Source organism: Rhinopithecus bieti, unplaced genomic scaffold (assembly GCF_001698545.2).
Source record: "Rhinopithecus bieti isolate Rb0 unplaced genomic scaffold, ASM169854v2 scaffold_13271, whole genome shotgun sequence".
Taxonomy (NCBI): Eukaryota; Metazoa; Chordata; class Mammalia; order Primates; family Cercopithecidae; genus Rhinopithecus; species Rhinopithecus bieti.
Window position 1 is genome coordinate 23,258 of NW_016807521.1, and position 18,512 is coordinate 41,769.

At 50.0% G+C, this 18,512-nt stretch overlaps 1 protein-coding gene across 2 annotated transcripts in view; it reads left to right on the forward strand.

Annotated features, from left to right (window-relative positions):
• Positions 1-16,193, forward strand: part of SLC3A2 (solute carrier family 3 member 2) — a 28,587-nt gene extending 12,394 nt beyond the window's left edge. The window contains exons 3-12 of one of the 2 annotated variants that reach the window (XM_017882637.1): positions 4,441-4,536; positions 8,314-8,742; positions 9,195-9,368; positions 10,218-10,309; positions 11,757-11,825; positions 11,932-11,990; positions 12,455-12,635; positions 12,743-12,886; positions 15,443-15,526; positions 15,639-16,175. In XM_017882637.1, the coding sequence (XP_017738126.1) occupies positions 4,441-4,536; positions 8,314-8,742; positions 9,195-9,368; positions 10,218-10,309; positions 11,757-11,825; positions 11,932-11,990; positions 12,455-12,635; positions 12,743-12,886; positions 15,443-15,526; positions 15,639-16,001 (1,691 nt within the window). In that variant the 3' untranslated portion in view covers positions 16,002-16,175. Of the gene's footprint in view, positions 1-4,440; positions 4,537-7,724; positions 8,743-9,194; positions 9,369-10,217; positions 10,310-11,756; positions 11,826-11,931; positions 11,991-12,454; positions 12,636-12,742; positions 12,887-15,442; positions 15,527-15,638 lie in introns of those variants that run through there. The other variant, XM_017882636.1, reaches the window with a different exon arrangement.
• The last annotated feature ends 2,319 nt before the right edge of the window (positions 16,194-18,512 follow it).

Below are 18,512 nucleotides of genomic sequence, written 5' to 3' on the forward strand. Positions count from 1 at the left end.
TTTTTTTTTTTTTGTATTTTTAGTAGAGACGGGGTTTCACCGTGTTAGCCAGGATGATCTCGATCTCCTGACCTCATGATCCACCCGCCTCGGCGTCCCAAAGTGCTGGGATTATAGGCGTGACCCACCGCGCCTGGCTGATTTTTTTTTTCTTTAGATATCTTTACTATTCTTGGCCCTTTTCTTGGCTTACTGCAACCTCTGCCTCCCGGGTTCAAGCAATTCTCCTGCTTCAGCCTCCCGAGTAGCGGGGATTACAGGCTCCTGCCACCACGCCCGGCTAATTTTTGTATTTTTAGTAGAGATGGAGTTTCGCCATGTTGGCCAGACTGGTCTCAAATTCCTGACCTTGTGATCCGCCCACCTTGGCCTCCCAAATTGCTGGGATTACAGGCGTGAGCCACCGTGCCCATCAAATCTTTCTACTCTTGTATATGTGGGGTTTTTTTTGGTTATTATTTGTTTGTAGAGACAGGGTCTCACTATGTTGCCCAGGCTGGTCTTGAACTCTTGGACTCAAGAGATCCTCCTGGTGGGCATGGTGGCTCACGCCTGTAATCCCAGCACTTTGGGAGGACGAGACAGGTGGATCACAAGATCAGGAGATCGAGACCATCCTGGTTAACATGGTGAAACCTCGTCTCTACTGAAAATACAAAAAATGAGCTGAGCGTGGTGGCGTGTGCCTGTAGTCTCAGCTACTTGGGAGGCTGAGGCAGGAGAATGGTGTGAACCTGGGTGGTGGAGCTTGCAGTGAGCCGAGATCGTGCCACTGCACTCCAACCTTGGCAACAGAGTGAGACACTGTCTCAGAAAAAAACAACAACAACAACGAGATCCTCCCACGTTGGCCTTTCACAGTGCTGAGATTGCAGGCAAGAACCACCACACCTAGCCATTTCATTTTTTTTTTTTTTTCCTTGAGACAAGAGTCTTGCTCTGTACCCCAGGCTGGCGTGTGGTGGTGCAATCTCTGCTCACTGCAAGCTCTGCCTTCTGAGTTCACGCCATTCTCCTGCCTCAGCCTCCTGAGTAGTTGGGACTACAGGTGCCCACCACCATGCCCAGCTAATTTTTTGTATTTTTAGTAGAGACAGGGTTTCACCGTGTTAGCCAGGATGGTCTTGAACTCCTGACCTTGTGATCCACCCGCCTCGGCCTCCCAAAGTGCTGGGATTACAGGCATGAGCCCCACCGCATTTCAGTTTTTTTAAAAAAGAATTCATTAGCTGAGTGCAGTGGCTCATGCCTCTAATGCTAACACTTTGGGAGGCAGATCAGTTGAACCTAGGGTTTCAAGACCAGCTTGGACAACATGGCAAAACCCTGTCTCTACTAAAAAAATACAAAAATTAGCCAGGCATAGTTGCATACTCCTGTAATACCAGCTATTCAGGAGGTTGAAGTGGGACGATCACGAGGTCAGGAGTTCGAGACCAGCTTGGCCAGCATGGCAAATCCCCATCTCTACTAAAAATACAAAAATTAGCGACACACAGTGGCAGGTGCCTGTAATCCCAGCTACTTGGCTGAGGCAGGAGAATCGCTTGAACCTGGGAGTCGGAGGTTGCAGTAAGCTGAGATTGCACCACTGCACTACAGCCTCGGTGACAGAGCAAGAATCTGTCTCAAAAAAAAAAAAAGAAAGAAAGATGAAAGATGGGTGAGGTTAAGGAATTGAGCATTTGGAAGTCAAAGCATGGTTGAAATTAAAGCAGAGAAAGAGACTCCAACCAAAGCAGTTCACTTGGCAGTTACTATCTGAAGAACCGATGTCAGAATACTATTAATTGTTACTATGAATCCTACAGGAGGGACACTGGCTGCTAAAGAAGAGAACTGTCAGGGTTGTCTTAGTAAAGGCTGAAGAATGCAAAGTGGGGATAAAAGCCAGAAAGAGTGAAAGAAATAGAACCAAAGTCATCTCTTAGGAGAAGAGAAATAAATGCACCATCTGAAGAGTATCCAGTATTCAAGTAAGTTAGACGAATGAACAACATTGCAGCAAGCCATTCTCGCAAATGCAACCAAATACTAAAAGATAAACACCAGAGAAATAGCAGGTCAATACATGGAAAAGCTGGGGCAGTGCTTGTAACATATTATCCTTGGATTAATGACATCAGATATTCAGCTGATCAGAGACAGCACACTTAATCTCATCAAAAAAGCTAAGTAGCAATAAGAGGCCTTAAAATAATCACTGAGGCCCTCCAACACCAGCTATTTCTGCAGTCATGATCACACAATACTGCATCCTCATTTTCTCCCTCCCCTGGCCCTCCAAAACTCTGTCATCACACTCTTCGGAAGAGAGTCACTAAGCGCAGCCCACACTCAAAAGGTACAGAGTTAAACTCTGTATCTCTGGGCAGAGGGAAGATCTACATAAATTATTGGAGGCTCTTTCTCAAAAAAAAAAAAAAGAAAAGAAAACAAACAAAATATATATATACTAGCTGGGCATAGTGCAAGTACCTGTGGTCCCAGCTACTTGGGAAGCTGAGGTAGGAGGGACCACTTGAGGTGGGACGATTTCTTAAGCTGAGGAAGTTAAGGCTGTAGTAAGCCAAGATATATAACTTTTTCTAATTATAAAAGTAACACATGGGCCTGGTGCGGTGGCTCACGTCTGTAATCCCAGCACTTTGGGAGGCCGAGGCGGGTGGATCACGAGATCAGGAAATCAAGACCATCCTGGCTAACACGGTGAAACCGCGTGTTTACTAAAAATACAAAAAAAAAAAAAAAGACGAAATTAACTGCGCGTGGTGGCGGGCGCCCGTAGTCCGCAGGAGAAAGGCGTGAACCCAGGGGGCGGAGCTTGCAGTGAGCCAAGATCGTGCCACTGCACTCCAGCCTGGGCGACAGAGCGAGACTCTGTCTCAAAAAAGAAATCCTTTTTATATGTTTTTTGTTGTTTGTTTTTTCGTTTGTTTTTCGAGATGGAGTTTCCCTCTTATTGCCCAGGCTGGAGTGCAATGGCACGATCTAGGCTCACTGCAACATCCGCCTCCCAGGTTCAAGCGATTCTCCTGCTTCAGCCTCCCCAGTAGCTGGGATTACAGGCACCCACCACGACGCCCAAGCTCATTTTTGTATTTTTAATAGAGACGGGGTTTCACCACGTTGACCAGGCTGGTCTCAAACTCCTGATCTCAGGTGATCCACCTGCCTCGGCCTCCCAAAGTGCTGGGATTGCAGGCATGAGCCACCACACCTGACCTGTTTGTTTTCAGATAGGGTCGCTCTGTCAGCCAGGCTGGAATGCGATAGTGTGTGTGTTTTTTTTTTTTTTTGAGACAGAGTGTCCACTCTGTCGCCCAGACTGGAGTGCAGTGGCGGGATCTCGGCTCACTGCAAGCTCCGCCTCCTGGGTTCACGCCATTCTCCTGCCTCAGCCTCCCGAGTAGCTGGGACTACAGGCACCCGCCAACACACCCGGCTAATTTTTTGTTTGTATGTTTGGTAGAGACGGGGTTTCACCGTGGTCTCGATCTCCTGAGCTCGTGATCCACCCGCCTCAGCCTCCCAAGGTGCTGGGATTACAGGTGGGAGCCACCGCGCCCGGCCTTCGATGGTGTGATTTTGATCACAGCTCACTGCTGCCTCAACCTGAGGGCTCAAGTGATCCTCCCACTACAGCCTCCTGAGTAACTGGGACCACAAGAGTGAGCCACCATGCCTGGCTAATTTATTAATTTTTGTAGAGATGGGGTCTCCCTATGTTGCCGAGGCTGGTCTCGAACTACTGGGCTTAAGTGATCCTCCTGCCTTGGCTTCCCAGAGCAATGGGACTAAAGGCATGAGCCACTGTACCTGGTCAATCCTTTTTACATGTTTGAGGAAAAATAAATGTGTTATTTTCAGGCTAAAATCAAGTAATTGTCATGTGTTAGGAAGCATGTGACGGATTTTTGCAGCAGAGGGTTAGAAAGGAACTTTCTTTGTCTACTTGGCCCTCTGCATTTCAGGGCTGCACCGCCATCTGCCTGTCTGAGTGTCAAGTGGACCTTATTGGCATCTGGACTGCCAAACTGCTTTTTTTCCTTTGCTTTGTCCCAGCCTTCTCTTGAAGGCTAAACTCTTGAAAAATTATATTCTTCGCATTCCTATAGTAAATATAAAGCTTTATGTCAACACATATGGCAGGATCTGAGGCTCTCTAGTTACCTCCGGTCCCTTTCTCTAGTCTTTTTCTCTGTAGTCTTTGTTTTCCTGTCCTCCATCTCCTAATTTATTAGTTTTTATTATTATATTTTATATTATTTTTTTGAGATGGAGTTTTGTTCTTGTTGCCCAGGCTGGAGTGCAATGGTGTGATCTTGGCTCACTGCAACCTCTGCCTCCTGGGTTCAAGTGATTCTTCTGCCTCAGCCTCCCAAGTAGCTGAGATTACAGGCAGGCGCCACCATGCCTGGCTAATTTTTGTAATTTTAGTAGAGACGGGGTTTCACCATGTTAGTCAGACTGGTCTTGAACTCCTGACCTCAATTGATCCGACTTCCTTGGCCTCCCGAAGCGCTGGGATTACAAGCGTGAGCCACAGTGCCTGGCAGTTTGTTTTATTTTGGTTGAACAGTTACAAGTCTTGGTTTGTTTTCTTGTAGTAACAGGTTCATCTTGATATGATACAGTGTTTTAAAATTCTTTTCCATTTTCCTGCCTTTGTCTTCACATGCTAGTTTTTTTCGGTTCTTTTTTCTTTTTTTTTGAGAGAGAGTCTTGTTATGTTGCCCAGGTTGCAGTGCGGTGGTGTGATCTGGGCTCACTGCAACCTCTGTGTCCTGGGTTCAAGTGATTCTTTCACCTCAGCCTCCTGAATAGCTGGGATTACAGGTGCCTATCACCATGACTGGCTAATTTTTGTACTTTTATTAGAGACAGGGTTTCACCACGTTGGCCAGGTTGGTCTTGAACTCCTGACCTCAATTATCTGCCTGCCTTGGCCTCCGAAAGTGCTGATTACAGGTGTGATCCACCGCGCCTAGCCTGTTTAGTTGTTTCTACGAAGGGAAATACTGGTTTTGATTGACATAGTTCATCCACTTATTTACCAACCACTTGCGAAGTGCCTATTATATGCTGCCTCCGAATAGGCAGGGAATAGGCAGGTTCATTGACAATAGCACAAGGCGCCTGCCACTTGTCTTCAAGGATAAAGAGACATCCAGACAAAGAAATGTAATAAACAAATGGGACATGATTGTAGCAGAGGCAGATGCATGGTGGAGGGAAAGTAATTTTGTCTGGGGAGTTGAGAAAAGCTGTCACTTGAGCTAGATCTTGAATGAATAGGAAGTCATGAGGTTGAGTGGACGAATAGGAAGGGCCAACAGCAGAGGTATGGCATGTACAAGATGCAGAGGCCTGAGAAAGCCTGTGTGTTGTGAGACTGGCAGGTGTTTCAAGGCTGATGTGGCTGGAGGGTAGTGCCTGTGAAGCAGTGGTAGCTTGTAAGATTGGAGAGGCAAGCTGTTATCCTCTTTATGCATGCAGAAGGAATTAACTTCAGGCCGGGCACAGTGGCTCATGCCTATAATCCCAGCACTTTGGGAGGCCGAAGTGGGCAGATCACCTGAAGTAGTTCAAGATCAGTCTGGCCAACGGGGTGAAACCCCGTCTCTCCTAAAAATACAAAATAAGCGGGGTGTGGTGGTGCACGCCTCCTGTAATCCCAGCTACTGGGGAGGCTCAGGCAGAAGAATCACTTGAACCTGAGAGGCAAAAGTTGCAGTGAACTGAGATCGTGCCACTGCACTCCATGCTGGGTGACAGTGTGAGACCCTGTCTCAAAAAAACAAAACAAAACAAAAGGAATTGACTTGAGCCATTTGGAGCCATGAGGGTCTGTGAGTGAGATACTGTGTCATGTTGGACCATCTCAAAGACAGCTTCTGACCCCACAGTTCTCAACCTTGTTCTGAGGTCTTGCTCTGTCTCCTAGGCTGGCATGCAGTGGTGCCACCATGGGTCACTGCAGCCTCACAAACTCCTGGACTCAAGTGATCCTCGTGCTTTTGCTTCCCTTGAATGTTGGCACCTCATGGGATTACAGGGACACATCACCAGTCACAGATTTTTTTTTTTTTTTTTGAGATAGTCTCACTCTGTCACCCAGGCTGGAGTGCAGCTGCGCAGTCTTGGCTCACTGCAACCTCTGCCTCTAGGGTTCAAGCGAGTCTCATGCCTCCCCCCTCCAAGTCCGAGACTACAGGCGTGTGCCACCACATCCAGCTAATTTTTGTATTTTTAGTGGAGATGGGGTTTCACCATGTTGGCCAGGCTGGTCACGAACTCCTGGCCTCAAGTTATCTGCCAGCCTCAGCCTCCCAAAGTGTTGGGATTACAGGTGTCAGCCACCACACCTGGCCTGTTAGTTTTTTTGAGGCAGAGTCTTGCTGTGTCACCCAGGCTGGAGTGCAGTGGCCCATTCTCAGCTCACTGCAACCTCTACCTCCTGGGTTCAAGGGATTCTCATGCCACAGCATGAGAAGTGGGATTACAGGGATTAGCAGGTGTGATTACAGGTGTGAGGCACCATGCCCAGCCAGGCCCAGATAATTTTAAAATGTATGTCTCTATTTATTTAGAAATTGGGTCTCAATATGTTGTCCAGGCTGGTCTTAAACTCCTGGCCTCAAGAAATCCTCCCTCCTTGGCCTCCTAAAGGGCTAGGTGACAGGCATGAGTCACACTGCACCCAGCCTTGAGCATTTGTGCTCGAGATAAAGTCCATTCAGAACCTCTGGTTGGCACTTCTTATCTGGCACATGCAGGACACCTTGGACCTCTTATCATCTTTGAGCACTGATCTGAACCCACTTGCTCGCCTTCTCCCGGGGCTGCCCCCTGCACCCCTTGTTCCTAGGGTGGGGATGAGGATGGATGCCTGGGGTTGCAGAGGGGGCTAGCAGAAGATGATCCTTTTCTCTGTGCTATTACTTAAGATCTTGGCTTTTGCTTTCTTCCAAATACACAGCAATCTTGGCTTCCAGCCTAGGTGGGAAAGGGAGAAAGAACCGGTTTCCTCCAGCTCCTCTCTGAAAGTAGCCCAACTGGCACTGTTTAGGAACAAGGAGTTCCTGAGAGTGTTGGCACCTCATGGTGTTGATGTCCGGTATTTTCCTGCTGTGAACCTTTTCTCTGCCCCACTTCAATCCAAGGACCCTGTGGAGGGAATTCTAGAGGGAATTCTAGGCTTCTTCAAAGCTTTTGCAGTATCAGCTGCCTCCAAGGCCTAACATAGTGAAGTGATAGGGAGACAGGACCGTGGGGGAGTTTGGGATGACCGTGATAGACCCTGCAAGGTGGGAGAGTCTGGCCATGGCATCTTCTGGTCTATTCTAGGAAGAAAGTGGATGCCTCTGAGACCTAGCTCTGTTATGTTCATTACAGCCCTATCAGTCTCTTCTGGATGTCTGATTCCTAGCTGCCAAATCCAGGTGCTAGCAGCTGGGGGTGGGGTAGGATACGAAGGGGGGTGTCTACCTCAACTCTCCTGCCCAAACCGTTCATTTTAACGTACTGTGAAGAAGACTGGATTCTTGTTAATTCAATAAAGTTAACAAAGCAAAGTATTGTAGTGAGTACACAATAAATAGTTGCTGCATGAGGAATTACTTGAAATAAATTCAAGATGAGTCTTGAAAAACGAGTGGGAGTAAGCCGTGCATGGAAGCAGAGGTCTAGCGCCAAGTCCCAGAGGCCTGAGAGGGCAAGCCTTGGTCGGGGAAAAGGCGGAAGTTGTGACTGGCTGCCTCTGAGAGCGCAAGTAGCCATGCGAAGTTGGGAAAACCCGGCGGTGCCCGGAGCCGTGAACCAGGGGCAAATGGAGGATGGTGTTGGGGTAGTTACTAGCCTGCTGGAACGGAAGAAGAGGGGCCTTTGGGGGCGGTAAGGCCTCAAGGACACTGGAGGGGCCTCGGGATTTGGGACAGGATCACAGGCCTCGTCCACTTAAAGGTGGCTCCGTGCCAAGCCTTCCCAGAGTCAGGTTGAAAAGAACCTTAGGTTTAGACAGGTTGGAGATCAGAAATTGGACGACCCAGGAAGTACTGTCGGAGGCGTGTTCCTGACTTTACTACCCTGAGCCGCCCACGGCTGGGGCAGTCCCCGAGGTTCCACCTTAAGGGGCGGGCTGGGGCGGGGCTCCGCTGCCCCTTCCCAGAGGCCGCGCCTGTTGCTGAGCAGATGCAGTAGCTGAAGCTGCGCGGAGGCACACAGGCCGGGAGACCGTTCTGGGTCCGAGGGTCCGGGCAGGGGTTGAGCCACCATCTGACCTCAAGCTTCGTCGTGTCGCCGGTTCTGCAGGCACCATGAGCCAGGACACCGAGGTGGATATGAAGGAGGTGGAGCTGAATGAGTTAGAACCCGAGAAGCAGCCGATGAACGCGGCGTCTGGGGCTGCCATGGCCGTGGCGGGAGCCGAGAAGAATGGTCTGGTGAAGATCAAGGTGGCGGAAGACGAGGCGGAGGCAGCAGCCGCAGCTAAGTTCACGGGCCTGTCCAAGGAGGAGCTGCTGAAGGTGGCGGGCAGTCCCGGCTGGGTGCGTACCCGCTGGGTGCTGCTGCTGCTCTTCTGGCTCGGCTGGCTCGGCATGCTGGCGGGTGCCGTGGTCATAATCGTGCGGGCGCCGCGCTGTCGCGAGCTACCGGCGCAGAAGTGGTGGCACACGGGCGCCCTCTACCGCATCGGTGACCTTCAGGCCTTCCAGGGCCACGGCTCGGGCAACTTGGCGGGTGAGTGGAGCGCGCCGCCGCCCAGGGTGCCCCGGGTTGAATCTGGTGACCTGCACCGACCCCCTCCCCTGTCCCCAGACGAATCTAGATGGTTCTCCCCTCCATCCGGTACCGATGACCGTTCCCTCTTCCCCCACCCCCTCTCCGGCACATTGCCCTTCCCTCCTTTCTTTGAAGAAAGCCGACCCGCCTCTCACTCTGTCACGAGGGTGGGTGACTCAGCGTCCTCCCTCCCCGCGGTGCCAGAAGCCAGTTGCAACCGGTTTCTCAAGTAATGTGCAGGAGTCCTTACATCAGCTCCTCTGAGTCTGGTGATTCAGCCTCGCCTCCCCATCACCCCCTCTCCCCCTCCTTTCTCCCCGGCCCATCCTTAGGCTCTGGGAGAAGGGAGAGTGGGGAGGTCAGGGGCCCCTCAGAGGGGCCTCACCTGTTAACCCAGCCGCCCATTTCAGGTCTGAAGGGGCGTCTCGATTACCTGAGCTCTCTGAAGGTGAAGGGCCTTGTGCTGGGCCCACTTCACAAGAACCAGAAGGACGATGTCGCTCAGACCGACTTGCTGCAGATCGACCCCAATTTTGGCTCCAAGGAAGATTTTGACAGTCTCTTGCAGTCGGCTAAAAAAAAGAGTGGGTATCTTGGGGTTCCCAAGGAAACAGCTAGAAAAGACTTGGCCAGAGGAAAAGTAGAATAGAACTTTTGTCTCGTTTCCTCCCAACTAGCTCTGAGTTTTCTTAGGGCAGGTAGAGGGGAGATTTGTTAGTCTTCAGCCCAAAATGGATTTGTCCAGTCGTTTGGGGGCTTTCTATTTGGCTGTAGCATCTTGAACAGGTCATTTAACTTCTGGGCTTTAGTGCCTTTATTTGCAAAATGTAGATATTTACTAAACCAGTGGTTTTAAACTTGTAAAACAGTAGGTTCTTTGCGGGGGAAAAATCCCAAATATTGTTTTACAACTCAGTATAGACACATGTTTAAAAAGGTTCACTTTGGGAGTGAACACAGGGGCCACTTCTCTGCACTATAAACTTTCTGCCTTCCAATATCTTTTTTTTTTTTTTTTTTTTTTTTTTGAGATGGAGTCTCACTCTGTCGCCCAGGCTGTAGTGCAGTGGAACGATCTCAGCTTACTGCAGTCTCCTCCTCTGGGGTTCAGGCGATTCTCGTGCCTCAGCCTCCTGAGTAGCTGGGACTACAGCCATGTGCCACCACACTGGGATAATTTTTATATTTTTAGTAGAGACGATTTTCACCATGTTGACTGGGCTGGTTTTGAACTCGCCTGGCCTGCCTTCCAGTGTCTTAAGGCCCTTCCTTGCTCACATCTGTATCAATGGAATGAATTTTGCCAGGGTTCCAATTCAAGCTTTTGTACCAAATAATATATAGGAAACACTCAGTGACTTGCATTTGTGATTTTCTTGTTTCCCCTTAACTCGCAGACTGTCTCATGACTGCGTCTTTCTCCATTGTTCTAGGCATCCGTGTCATTCTGGACCTCACTCCCAACTACCGGGGTGAGAACTCGTGGTTCTCCACCCAGGTTGACAGTGTGGCCACCAAGGTGAAGGTGAGTGTTGGAGCTGATGGCTGGTGGAAGTCAGATGCTGGGGCTGGAATAGTCCTTTCACAGCAAGCCCTGTAGACCCAGCCTGGCTGCAGCTGAGGGTCCCTTTGCTCCTTGGGACCAAGAGGAGCGCCTCCTCCTATAGCCAAAGGATAGGCCAACAGCAGACCTGTTTTTCTTGTTCCTTTTCTGACCTCTTATTTTTCTTCTTTCCTTGGCTCTGAGGATGAGACAGTGACAGGAAGGGACCTTCTCAGATGTGAGTCTGGAAGTTTGATTTTTCTTTCTTTTGGGAGAGGAAGCCCTTTATCTGTGGGAATCCTGCCCTGACTGGTTTCCCAGTTCTTGTTTGATGTATTTGGAATAGAGCCCAGTCTGAAATTATAAGCACTGGGGTACTCTATGTGTCTGGGACTGTGCCAGGTATTTTATAGATGTTTCCAATTCCCTGTATAACCATATAAGGTATCTAATTTGCCATAGGCTCAAATCTATACTCAGCAGGCTAGGAGTAGGACTTTGAATGTTACCCTAGCTCCTGATGTCTGGGTCCTAGGACACTGACATGTTCAGAATGGGTAGAACAAAAATGGAAGCAGATACTGACACTGCTGGTAGCTAAGATAGAAGTCTGGACTCCCAGCATTTGGGTAGGACCCTGGGATCATCCAGTTTAGGCCTTGCCAGTTACTAGGGGACCCGTTAAAAGATGCTGATGAGGGAATGTTTTTGGATTGGATGGTTTGGCGTGAGGGTCTCAGATGGAAATGGAGACCAGAGGAGAGGGTACATGGCCCAGAGAAAGGGAAGAATAGGAGAGTGGGGGTGAAGTTCTGTGGTGTGTGCAGGATGACTGCCAGGATTCCATTCTGCAGCACTGGCCTCTTTTCAACTCTAAACTGCCCTGGGGCTGTGCTTTGAATTTCAATCTTTCATCCTTGGCCTTGCTCTGAGCAGCTATTGTGCTCACACCTTCCCCAGACCTCAGGAAACTAGGAGAGGGGCAATCTTGACTGACATTTTAGATCCTGTCTGCTGCTCACTGATTGTGAATGACCGTGGACGCATCTCCTTGCTTCTCTGTTTTTTCATCTCTAAAATAGATACACTAACATTCCAATGCTAAGTGTTAAAAGAAGTTTTGTTTATGGATGTACCTTTTCTCTGGTGCCTTTTCTGTAGCTTTCAAAGATGAAGCTGTGTGATTTGCCAGAGGCAAGAATAGAGAACTAAAATGCTGTAGCACTAAGAAAATCAGTGGAAGGGTAGAGCTGGAAGGGTCCAAAGGGTAAACCTTTGTAGTGCAGGTGGGAAAGACAGAGGCAAGGCACAGGCCTCTCTCCCCAGCTCCTGGATAAGTGTGGGGTGGGTGAGGTTTAGTGTGGGCTGGAATTTTCTGAGCCTTTTCCTAAGAATTGATGTCTGTCCTCTATTCTTCTGTCCCCTATAGGATGCTCTGGAGTTTTGGCTGCAAGCTGGCGTGGATGGGTTCCAGGTTCGAGACATAGAGAATCTGAAGGTGAGTTCCCTTTCCACATTAGGGACAAAGCTTGGGCGAGAACAGAGGGACTCAGCCAGAGCCTAGTAATATTCCCTGTTCCTTGATTCTACTTTTTTCTTTCTAGGATGCATCCTCATTCTTGGCTGAGTGGGAAAACATCACCAAGGGCTTCAGTGAAGATAGGTGGGTACGGGTGCCATTCTGCTGACGGAGTTCCATTGTGGGAACCCCTCAGTGGAGTGCTGGGCCTAAGAATGGGGGATTCCTAGTCTAGAGGACTTTCTTTACCTTTATTCTTTTTTTCTTTTTTTTTTTTGAGACGAAGCTTCGCTCTTGTTGCCTGGGCTGGAGTGCAATGGTACGATCTCAGCTCACCGCAACCTCTGCCTCCCGGGTTCAAGTGATTCTCCTCCCTCAGCCTCCCGAGTAGGTGGGATTACAAGCATGTGCCACCATGCCCGGCTAATTTTTGTATTTTCAATAGAGACGGGGTTTCTCCATGTTGGTCAGGCTGGTCTCGAACTCTTGACCTCAGGTGATCGCCTGCCTCAGCCGCCCAAAGTTCTGGGATTACAGGCGTGAGCCACTGCGCCCGGCCCGTTCTTTCTTTCTTATACTAACCTTGACCCCCTCCCTCCCCTCTGCAGGCTCTTGATTGCAGGGACTAACTCCTCCGACCTTCAGCAGATCGTGAGCCTACTCGAATCCAACAAAGACTTGCTGTTGACTAGCTCATACCTGTCTGATTCCAGCTTTACTGGGGAGCATACAAAATCCCTAGTCACACAGTATTTGAATGCTACTGGCAATCGCTGGTGCAGCTGGAGTGTGAGTACCATGCTGGTGGGAAAGGGGGCAGATGGGAGAAGAAAGCGTTGCTGGGAGACGGAGGCAGAGGTGGGTTATGGGGCTCACCAGAGTGTCTCTCCCTGTAGTTGTCTCAGGCAGGGCTCCTGACTTCCTTCTTGCCGGCTCAACTTCTCCGACTCTACCAGCTGATGCTCTTCACCCTGCCAGGGACCCCTGTTTTCAGCTACGGAGATGAGATTGGCCTGAAGGCGGCTGCCCTTCCTGGACAGGTACTGCTTGCTGTCTGTCTGTCACGGGGAGGTTGTTTATCCATCTTATGATGATTCTGGGGATGGCGGCAGATAGACGTGAGCCTTGGGGTGAAAACGCATTTGATTCCTAGTCAGTATTTGGGTAGCTGTGTGACTTTGGGCAAATTATTTTACCTTTCTGAATTTTGGTCATCCCTTGTGTTACTGCATTTCTTGAAGGCTGATTAGGATTAAATGAGGGCATGTTTTCAATGGTAATGCCTGGTACCTGGCAGATGTTTGCTATGGTAGCCACCATTCATTTATTTATTCCTTTATTCTTTGGACAGTGGGTACTGTGCTAGACTCTGTGCCCTCGGAAGCTCATAGCTTAGTGAGGGAGCCAGACAAATAAGTGGAGAAGTACATGGCAGTGGCTGGGCACGGTGGCTCACGCCTGTAATCCTAGCACTTTGGGAGTCCAAAGCGGGTGAATCACTGGAGGTGAGGAGTTCAAAACCAGCCTGGCCAACATGGTGAAACCCAGTCTCTACTAAAAATACAAAAATTAGCCAGGCGTGGTGGTGCACACCTGTAGTCCCAGCTACTCAGGAGGAGGCTGAGGCAGGAGAATTGCTTGAACCAGGAGGCAGAGGTTGCAGTGAACTGAGATTGCGCCACTGCACAATAGCCTGGGTGACAGAGCAAGACTCCTCAAAAAAAGAAAAGAAAAGAAAAAGAAAGATATACATGGTGGGGTACTACTACAAAGGCATTCACAAGCTTTAGACGCAGGGTTAGTGTTGATGCCCGACTTTTTTTTTTAAAGACAGCATTTCACTATGTTGGCCAGGCTGGAGTGCAGTGGCATGATCTTGGTCCACTGTAGCCTCCGCCTCCCAGGCTGAAGTGATCATCCCACCTCAGCCTTCTAAGTAGCTGGGATCCGTACCATAGATAGGTGTGTGCCACCATGCCCAGCTCATCTTTTTTTGGAGACAGGGTCTTGCTCTGTTGCTCAGGCTAGATTCCAGTGGTGCGATTATGTCTCACTGCAATTCTGCCTCCCAGCTTCCCAAGTAGCTGGGAATACAGGTGTACACCACCACGCCCAGCTAATTTTTGTAGAGACAGGGTTTCACTATTGTTGTCCAGGCTGGTCTCCAACTCCTGGGCTCAATCGATCTGCCTGCCCTGACCTTCCAAAGTGCTGGGACTACAGGTGTGAGCCACTGTGCCTGGCCACAGCTAATTAGGTGTGGTCTCACTATGTTGCCCAGGCTGGTCTCCAACTCCTGGGCTCAACTGGTCTGCCTGCACCGACCTCCCAAAGTGCTGGGACTACAGGTGTGAGCCATTGTACCTGGCCACAGCTAATTATTAAAATCTAGAGGTGTATTCTCACTGTGTTTCCCAGGCTGGTCTCAAACTCCTGGGCGCAAGTGATCCTCCCACCTTGGCCTCCCAAACAGCTATGATTACAGGTGCGAGCCACTGCACCCTGCCATCAGCACGATGTTTATAGAACCAGTTATTCATTTATTCCACAGATGTTTATAGAGTAATTTTTATTTGTTACACGGAGGATACAGCATTGCACAAGAGAGCTGGAGGTGGTTAGATAATTAGATATGCCTAAATAAAATGCCAGTTGCTGATCAGTGCTATGCAAAAGAAGGCAGGGTAAGTAGCCTACAGACTAGGGGATGATGGGGCTTGTTTTATAGAGAGCAGCCATAGGAGATGTGGTAAGATAACCAAGCAGATACCTGAGGGAAGTGAGAGAGCTGGCTGGCAGTCATCTGGGAGCTCTCGGCTGGGGGGCAACAGTGTATGTGTGAGGACCCTGAGGTGGGGGCCTGCCTCACTCATGCAGTAGAAGTTAGCCAGGCCGGGCGTGGTGGCTCATGCCTGTAATCCCAGCACTTTGGGAGGCCAAGGTGGGTGGATCACCTGAGGTCAGGAGTTCGAGACCAGCCTGGCCAACATGGTGAAACCCTGTCTTTACTAAAAATACAAAAACATTAGCTGGGTGTGGTGGCGAGCACCTGTAGTCTGCTACTCGGGAGGCTGAGGCAGGAGAATCGCTTGAACCCAGGAGGCAGAGGTTGCAGTAAGTCAAGATCGTGCCACTGCACTCCAACCTGAGCAGAGCGAGACTCCGTCTCAAAAAAAAAAAAAAAAAAAAAAGCCAGACATGAGTAGGGGAGGTTGTATATCGATGAGGATGGGAATGGGAAGAGGGATAAGGGACAGTGGGCCCAGGGCTTTTTTTTTGAAACAGGGTCTCACTCTGTTGCCCAGGCTGGAGTACAGTGGTGCAGTCATGGCTCACTGCAAGCTCAAATTCCTGGGTTCAAGTGATCCTCCCTCCTCAGCCTCCCCAGTAGCTGGGACTATAGGGACACTACACCCAGCTAATTTTTTAAAATTTTGTAGCAGAGATGAGGGCTCATTATTTTGCTGAGGCTGGTTTCAAATGCCTGGGCTCAAGCGATCCTCTTGCCTTGGGCTTCCAGAGTGCTGGAATTACAGATGTGAGCCACCATGCCTGACCCCAGGCCTTTTTTAAGTCCTGTTTTCTCTGCATTTCAGCCTGTGGAGGCTCCAGTTATGCTGTGGGATGAGTCCAGCTTCCCTGACATCCCAGGAGCTGTAAGTGCCAACATGACTGTGAAGGTAAGAGTTTTAGATGGGCAGACCATGACCAGTGGAGGGTGGGCTGGGCTTGTAGAAGTCTGTACCCAGGGGACCCCCTCACATGCTTCCGCTATGTTTTTATCATTCTTAGGGCCAGAGTGAAGACCCTGGCTCCCTCCTTTCCTTGTTCCGGCAGCTGAGTGACCAGCGGAGTAAGGAGCGCTCCCTACTGCATGGGGACTTCCATACATTCTCCTCTGGGCCTGGACTCTTCTCCTATATCCGTCACTGGGACCAGAATGAGCGTTTTCTGGTAGTGCTTAACTTTGGGGATGTGGGCCTCTTGGCTGGGCTGCAGGCCTCCGACCTGCCCGCCAGCGCCAGCCTGCCAACCAAGGCTGACCTTGTGCTCAGCACCCAGCCAGGCCGTGAGGAGGGCTCCCCGCTTGAGCTGGAGCGCCTGAAACTGGAGCCTCACGAAGGTCTGTTGCTCCGCTTCCCCTATGCGGCCTGACCGTAGCCTGACGTGGACCCACTACCCTTCTTTCCTTCCCAGGCCCTCTGGGTTCTGGTTTTTCTTTTTTTTTTCCCTTTTTTAAAAAACAAAAACAAAACTGTTGCAGATTATAAATGAACCCCCAAATAGGGTGTTTTCTGCCTTCAAATAAAAGTCACCCCTGCCTGGTGAGGTCTTGTCTTCCCTCTGCATCTCTCATCGCAGGAATTTCTCTCCTTCCTCCCCTCCCACGAGTCTACTGCTCCAACTCCTTCATTATTTACGTAGGGACCAAGGCCCAGAGAAGGGGGGCCCCCCAAAGTCAACAGCATGGAGGTGTCGGCTGGGATAGCACCCATGCCTCACCCATGCCGGGCCACGGGGCTCTCTCAACATCCTGGGTCTTGCCGACTGTTAACTTCATCTCCCTCAGCAAAGGGCTCTATCTAGCTAAACATAGTTAATTTTCCTGTTTTTGCAGACTTGGCCTTTCACGGAGGGTAGGGGTGTGATGGTCTGGTTTTTAAAAGGTATTTCTAAAGGATACTAGAAGTCATGCGTTCAAGAATTTGTTGAACACTCAGCACGTGTCAGAAACTAGCCCTGTTCTGGGGTCACAGCAGGGAACACAGTACAAAAATTCCTGCCTCCTTGAGGCTGATACTCATGTGGGGAGCACAGAAAAAAGACACAGCAGTTGTAGTGCATTGGATATGGTGACAGTGTTTTAATAAGTGAGGGAGTTCACCTGGTGAGTATCTGGGGAAGGGGCTTCCTGGGACTGAGGGGTGGGAGCCTGGCTGATGTAAGGGATGAAGTCTCGTCGGCAAGGAGTGGGCAGATCATGACAGTTGTAATAAGGTGGTCATAGGGTGCAGAGAGTTTGGCAGCCTACATGGTTGGAGGGCATGATCCCCACAAGTCTGTCCTCATTTCAATACCAGCTGCAAGCTCAGGGATCCCCATGACCACCTTCAGGTAGGTAATAGACTAGAGTGACTCACAGAACTCAGGAAGGGATTGGGATTATGGTTTTATTACAGCAAAAGCATGCCCAGAACCAGCCAAAGGATGAGAGGCCTGGGGCAGGGTGGGAGGGAGCTAAATAGGAAGCTTCCTGCTGTCTTCTTGCAATGGAGTCCTGGTGCCTCTTCCCGGCCATGATGGAGGCATAACCAGGGAAGCTCACTTGATCCTTGGGTGTGCCGAATTCCCTTGGTGCTTAATCACATAATGCTCTGTGGCTGACCTTTAGTCTTCAGTCCCTGAGGGAGCTTTGGGCTAAGGCCTTTAGTTGTCTCCATTTCCCCTAGAGGTTGCCTGTCCCCAAAGCTCACTCCTGTTAGGACATTCCATGGGTCTAGAAGGCACTTACCAGTAGCCGAGGGTAAAGGCCAGACTTCCAAGTAAGATTAATTCTTCACTACACATAGGGTCTGAGGGAGTGGAATGCGAGTTGTTGGAGGGTTTTGAGCGGAGTGACATGGTCTCACTTGGAATTTAACAGACTCACTGGCTGTTACTAGCCAACAAGCAGGCAGGCCAGTTAAGATGGTTTGTTCCTGCAACCTAGAATACTTTTTAGGATGGTAGTAGTGCAGGTGGTATTTGGGTCCTGCGTTTCTTTTTTGTTTTTTTTGAGAAGGAGTCTCGCTCTGTTGCCCAGGCTGGAGTGCAGTGGCATGATCTCAGCTCGCTGCAAGCTCCACCTCCTAGGTTCACGCCATTCTCCTGCCTCAGCCTCTGGAGTAGCTGGGACTACAGGCACCTGCCACCGGGCCCATCTAATTTTTTTGTATTTTTATTAGAGATGGGGTTTCACTGTGTTAGCCAGGATGGTCTCGATCTCCTGACCTTGTGATCCGCCTGCCTCGGCCTCCCAAAGTGCTGGGATTACAGGCCACACTGTGCCCAGCTGGTCCTGCGTTTATTTTGCAAGCAGATCCGCAGTATTTGCTATGGGAGCCTGTTGCAGTACTAGTGATCTGCGTAGGCCTCGTGGCCCTTGGGGTTAGTTTGGCTCTCAGCTTTCTTACAGAAAAGAAAGCTGGCTGGGCGCAGTGGCTCATGCCTGTAATCCCAGCACTTTGGGAGGACTAGGCAGTTGGATCACCTGAGGTCAGGAGTTCAAGAAGAGCCTGACCAATATGGTGAAACCCCATCTCTAGTGAAAATACAAAAGTTATCGGCGCGGTGTTGGGCGCCTGTAATCTCAGCTACTTGGGAGGCTGAGACAGACTTGAACCTGGGAGGTGGATGTTGCAGTCAGCAAGATCACGCCACTGCACTCTAGCCGGGGCAGCAGAGCGAGACTCAGTCTCGGGGAAAAAAAAAAGAATGCAGGTCACTGGTGCAGGCGTCACTTCCCATGGGCTGTGTCCTGGAGTGGGCCTGGGCCTCTGAGAGTTTTCTGGTGTAGGGGAGAGATCAAGACATTAAAAGACCCAAATTGCCGGGCGCGGTGGCTCAAGCCNATCCCAGCACTTTGGGAGGACTAGGCAGTTGGATCACCTGAGGTCAGGAGTTCAA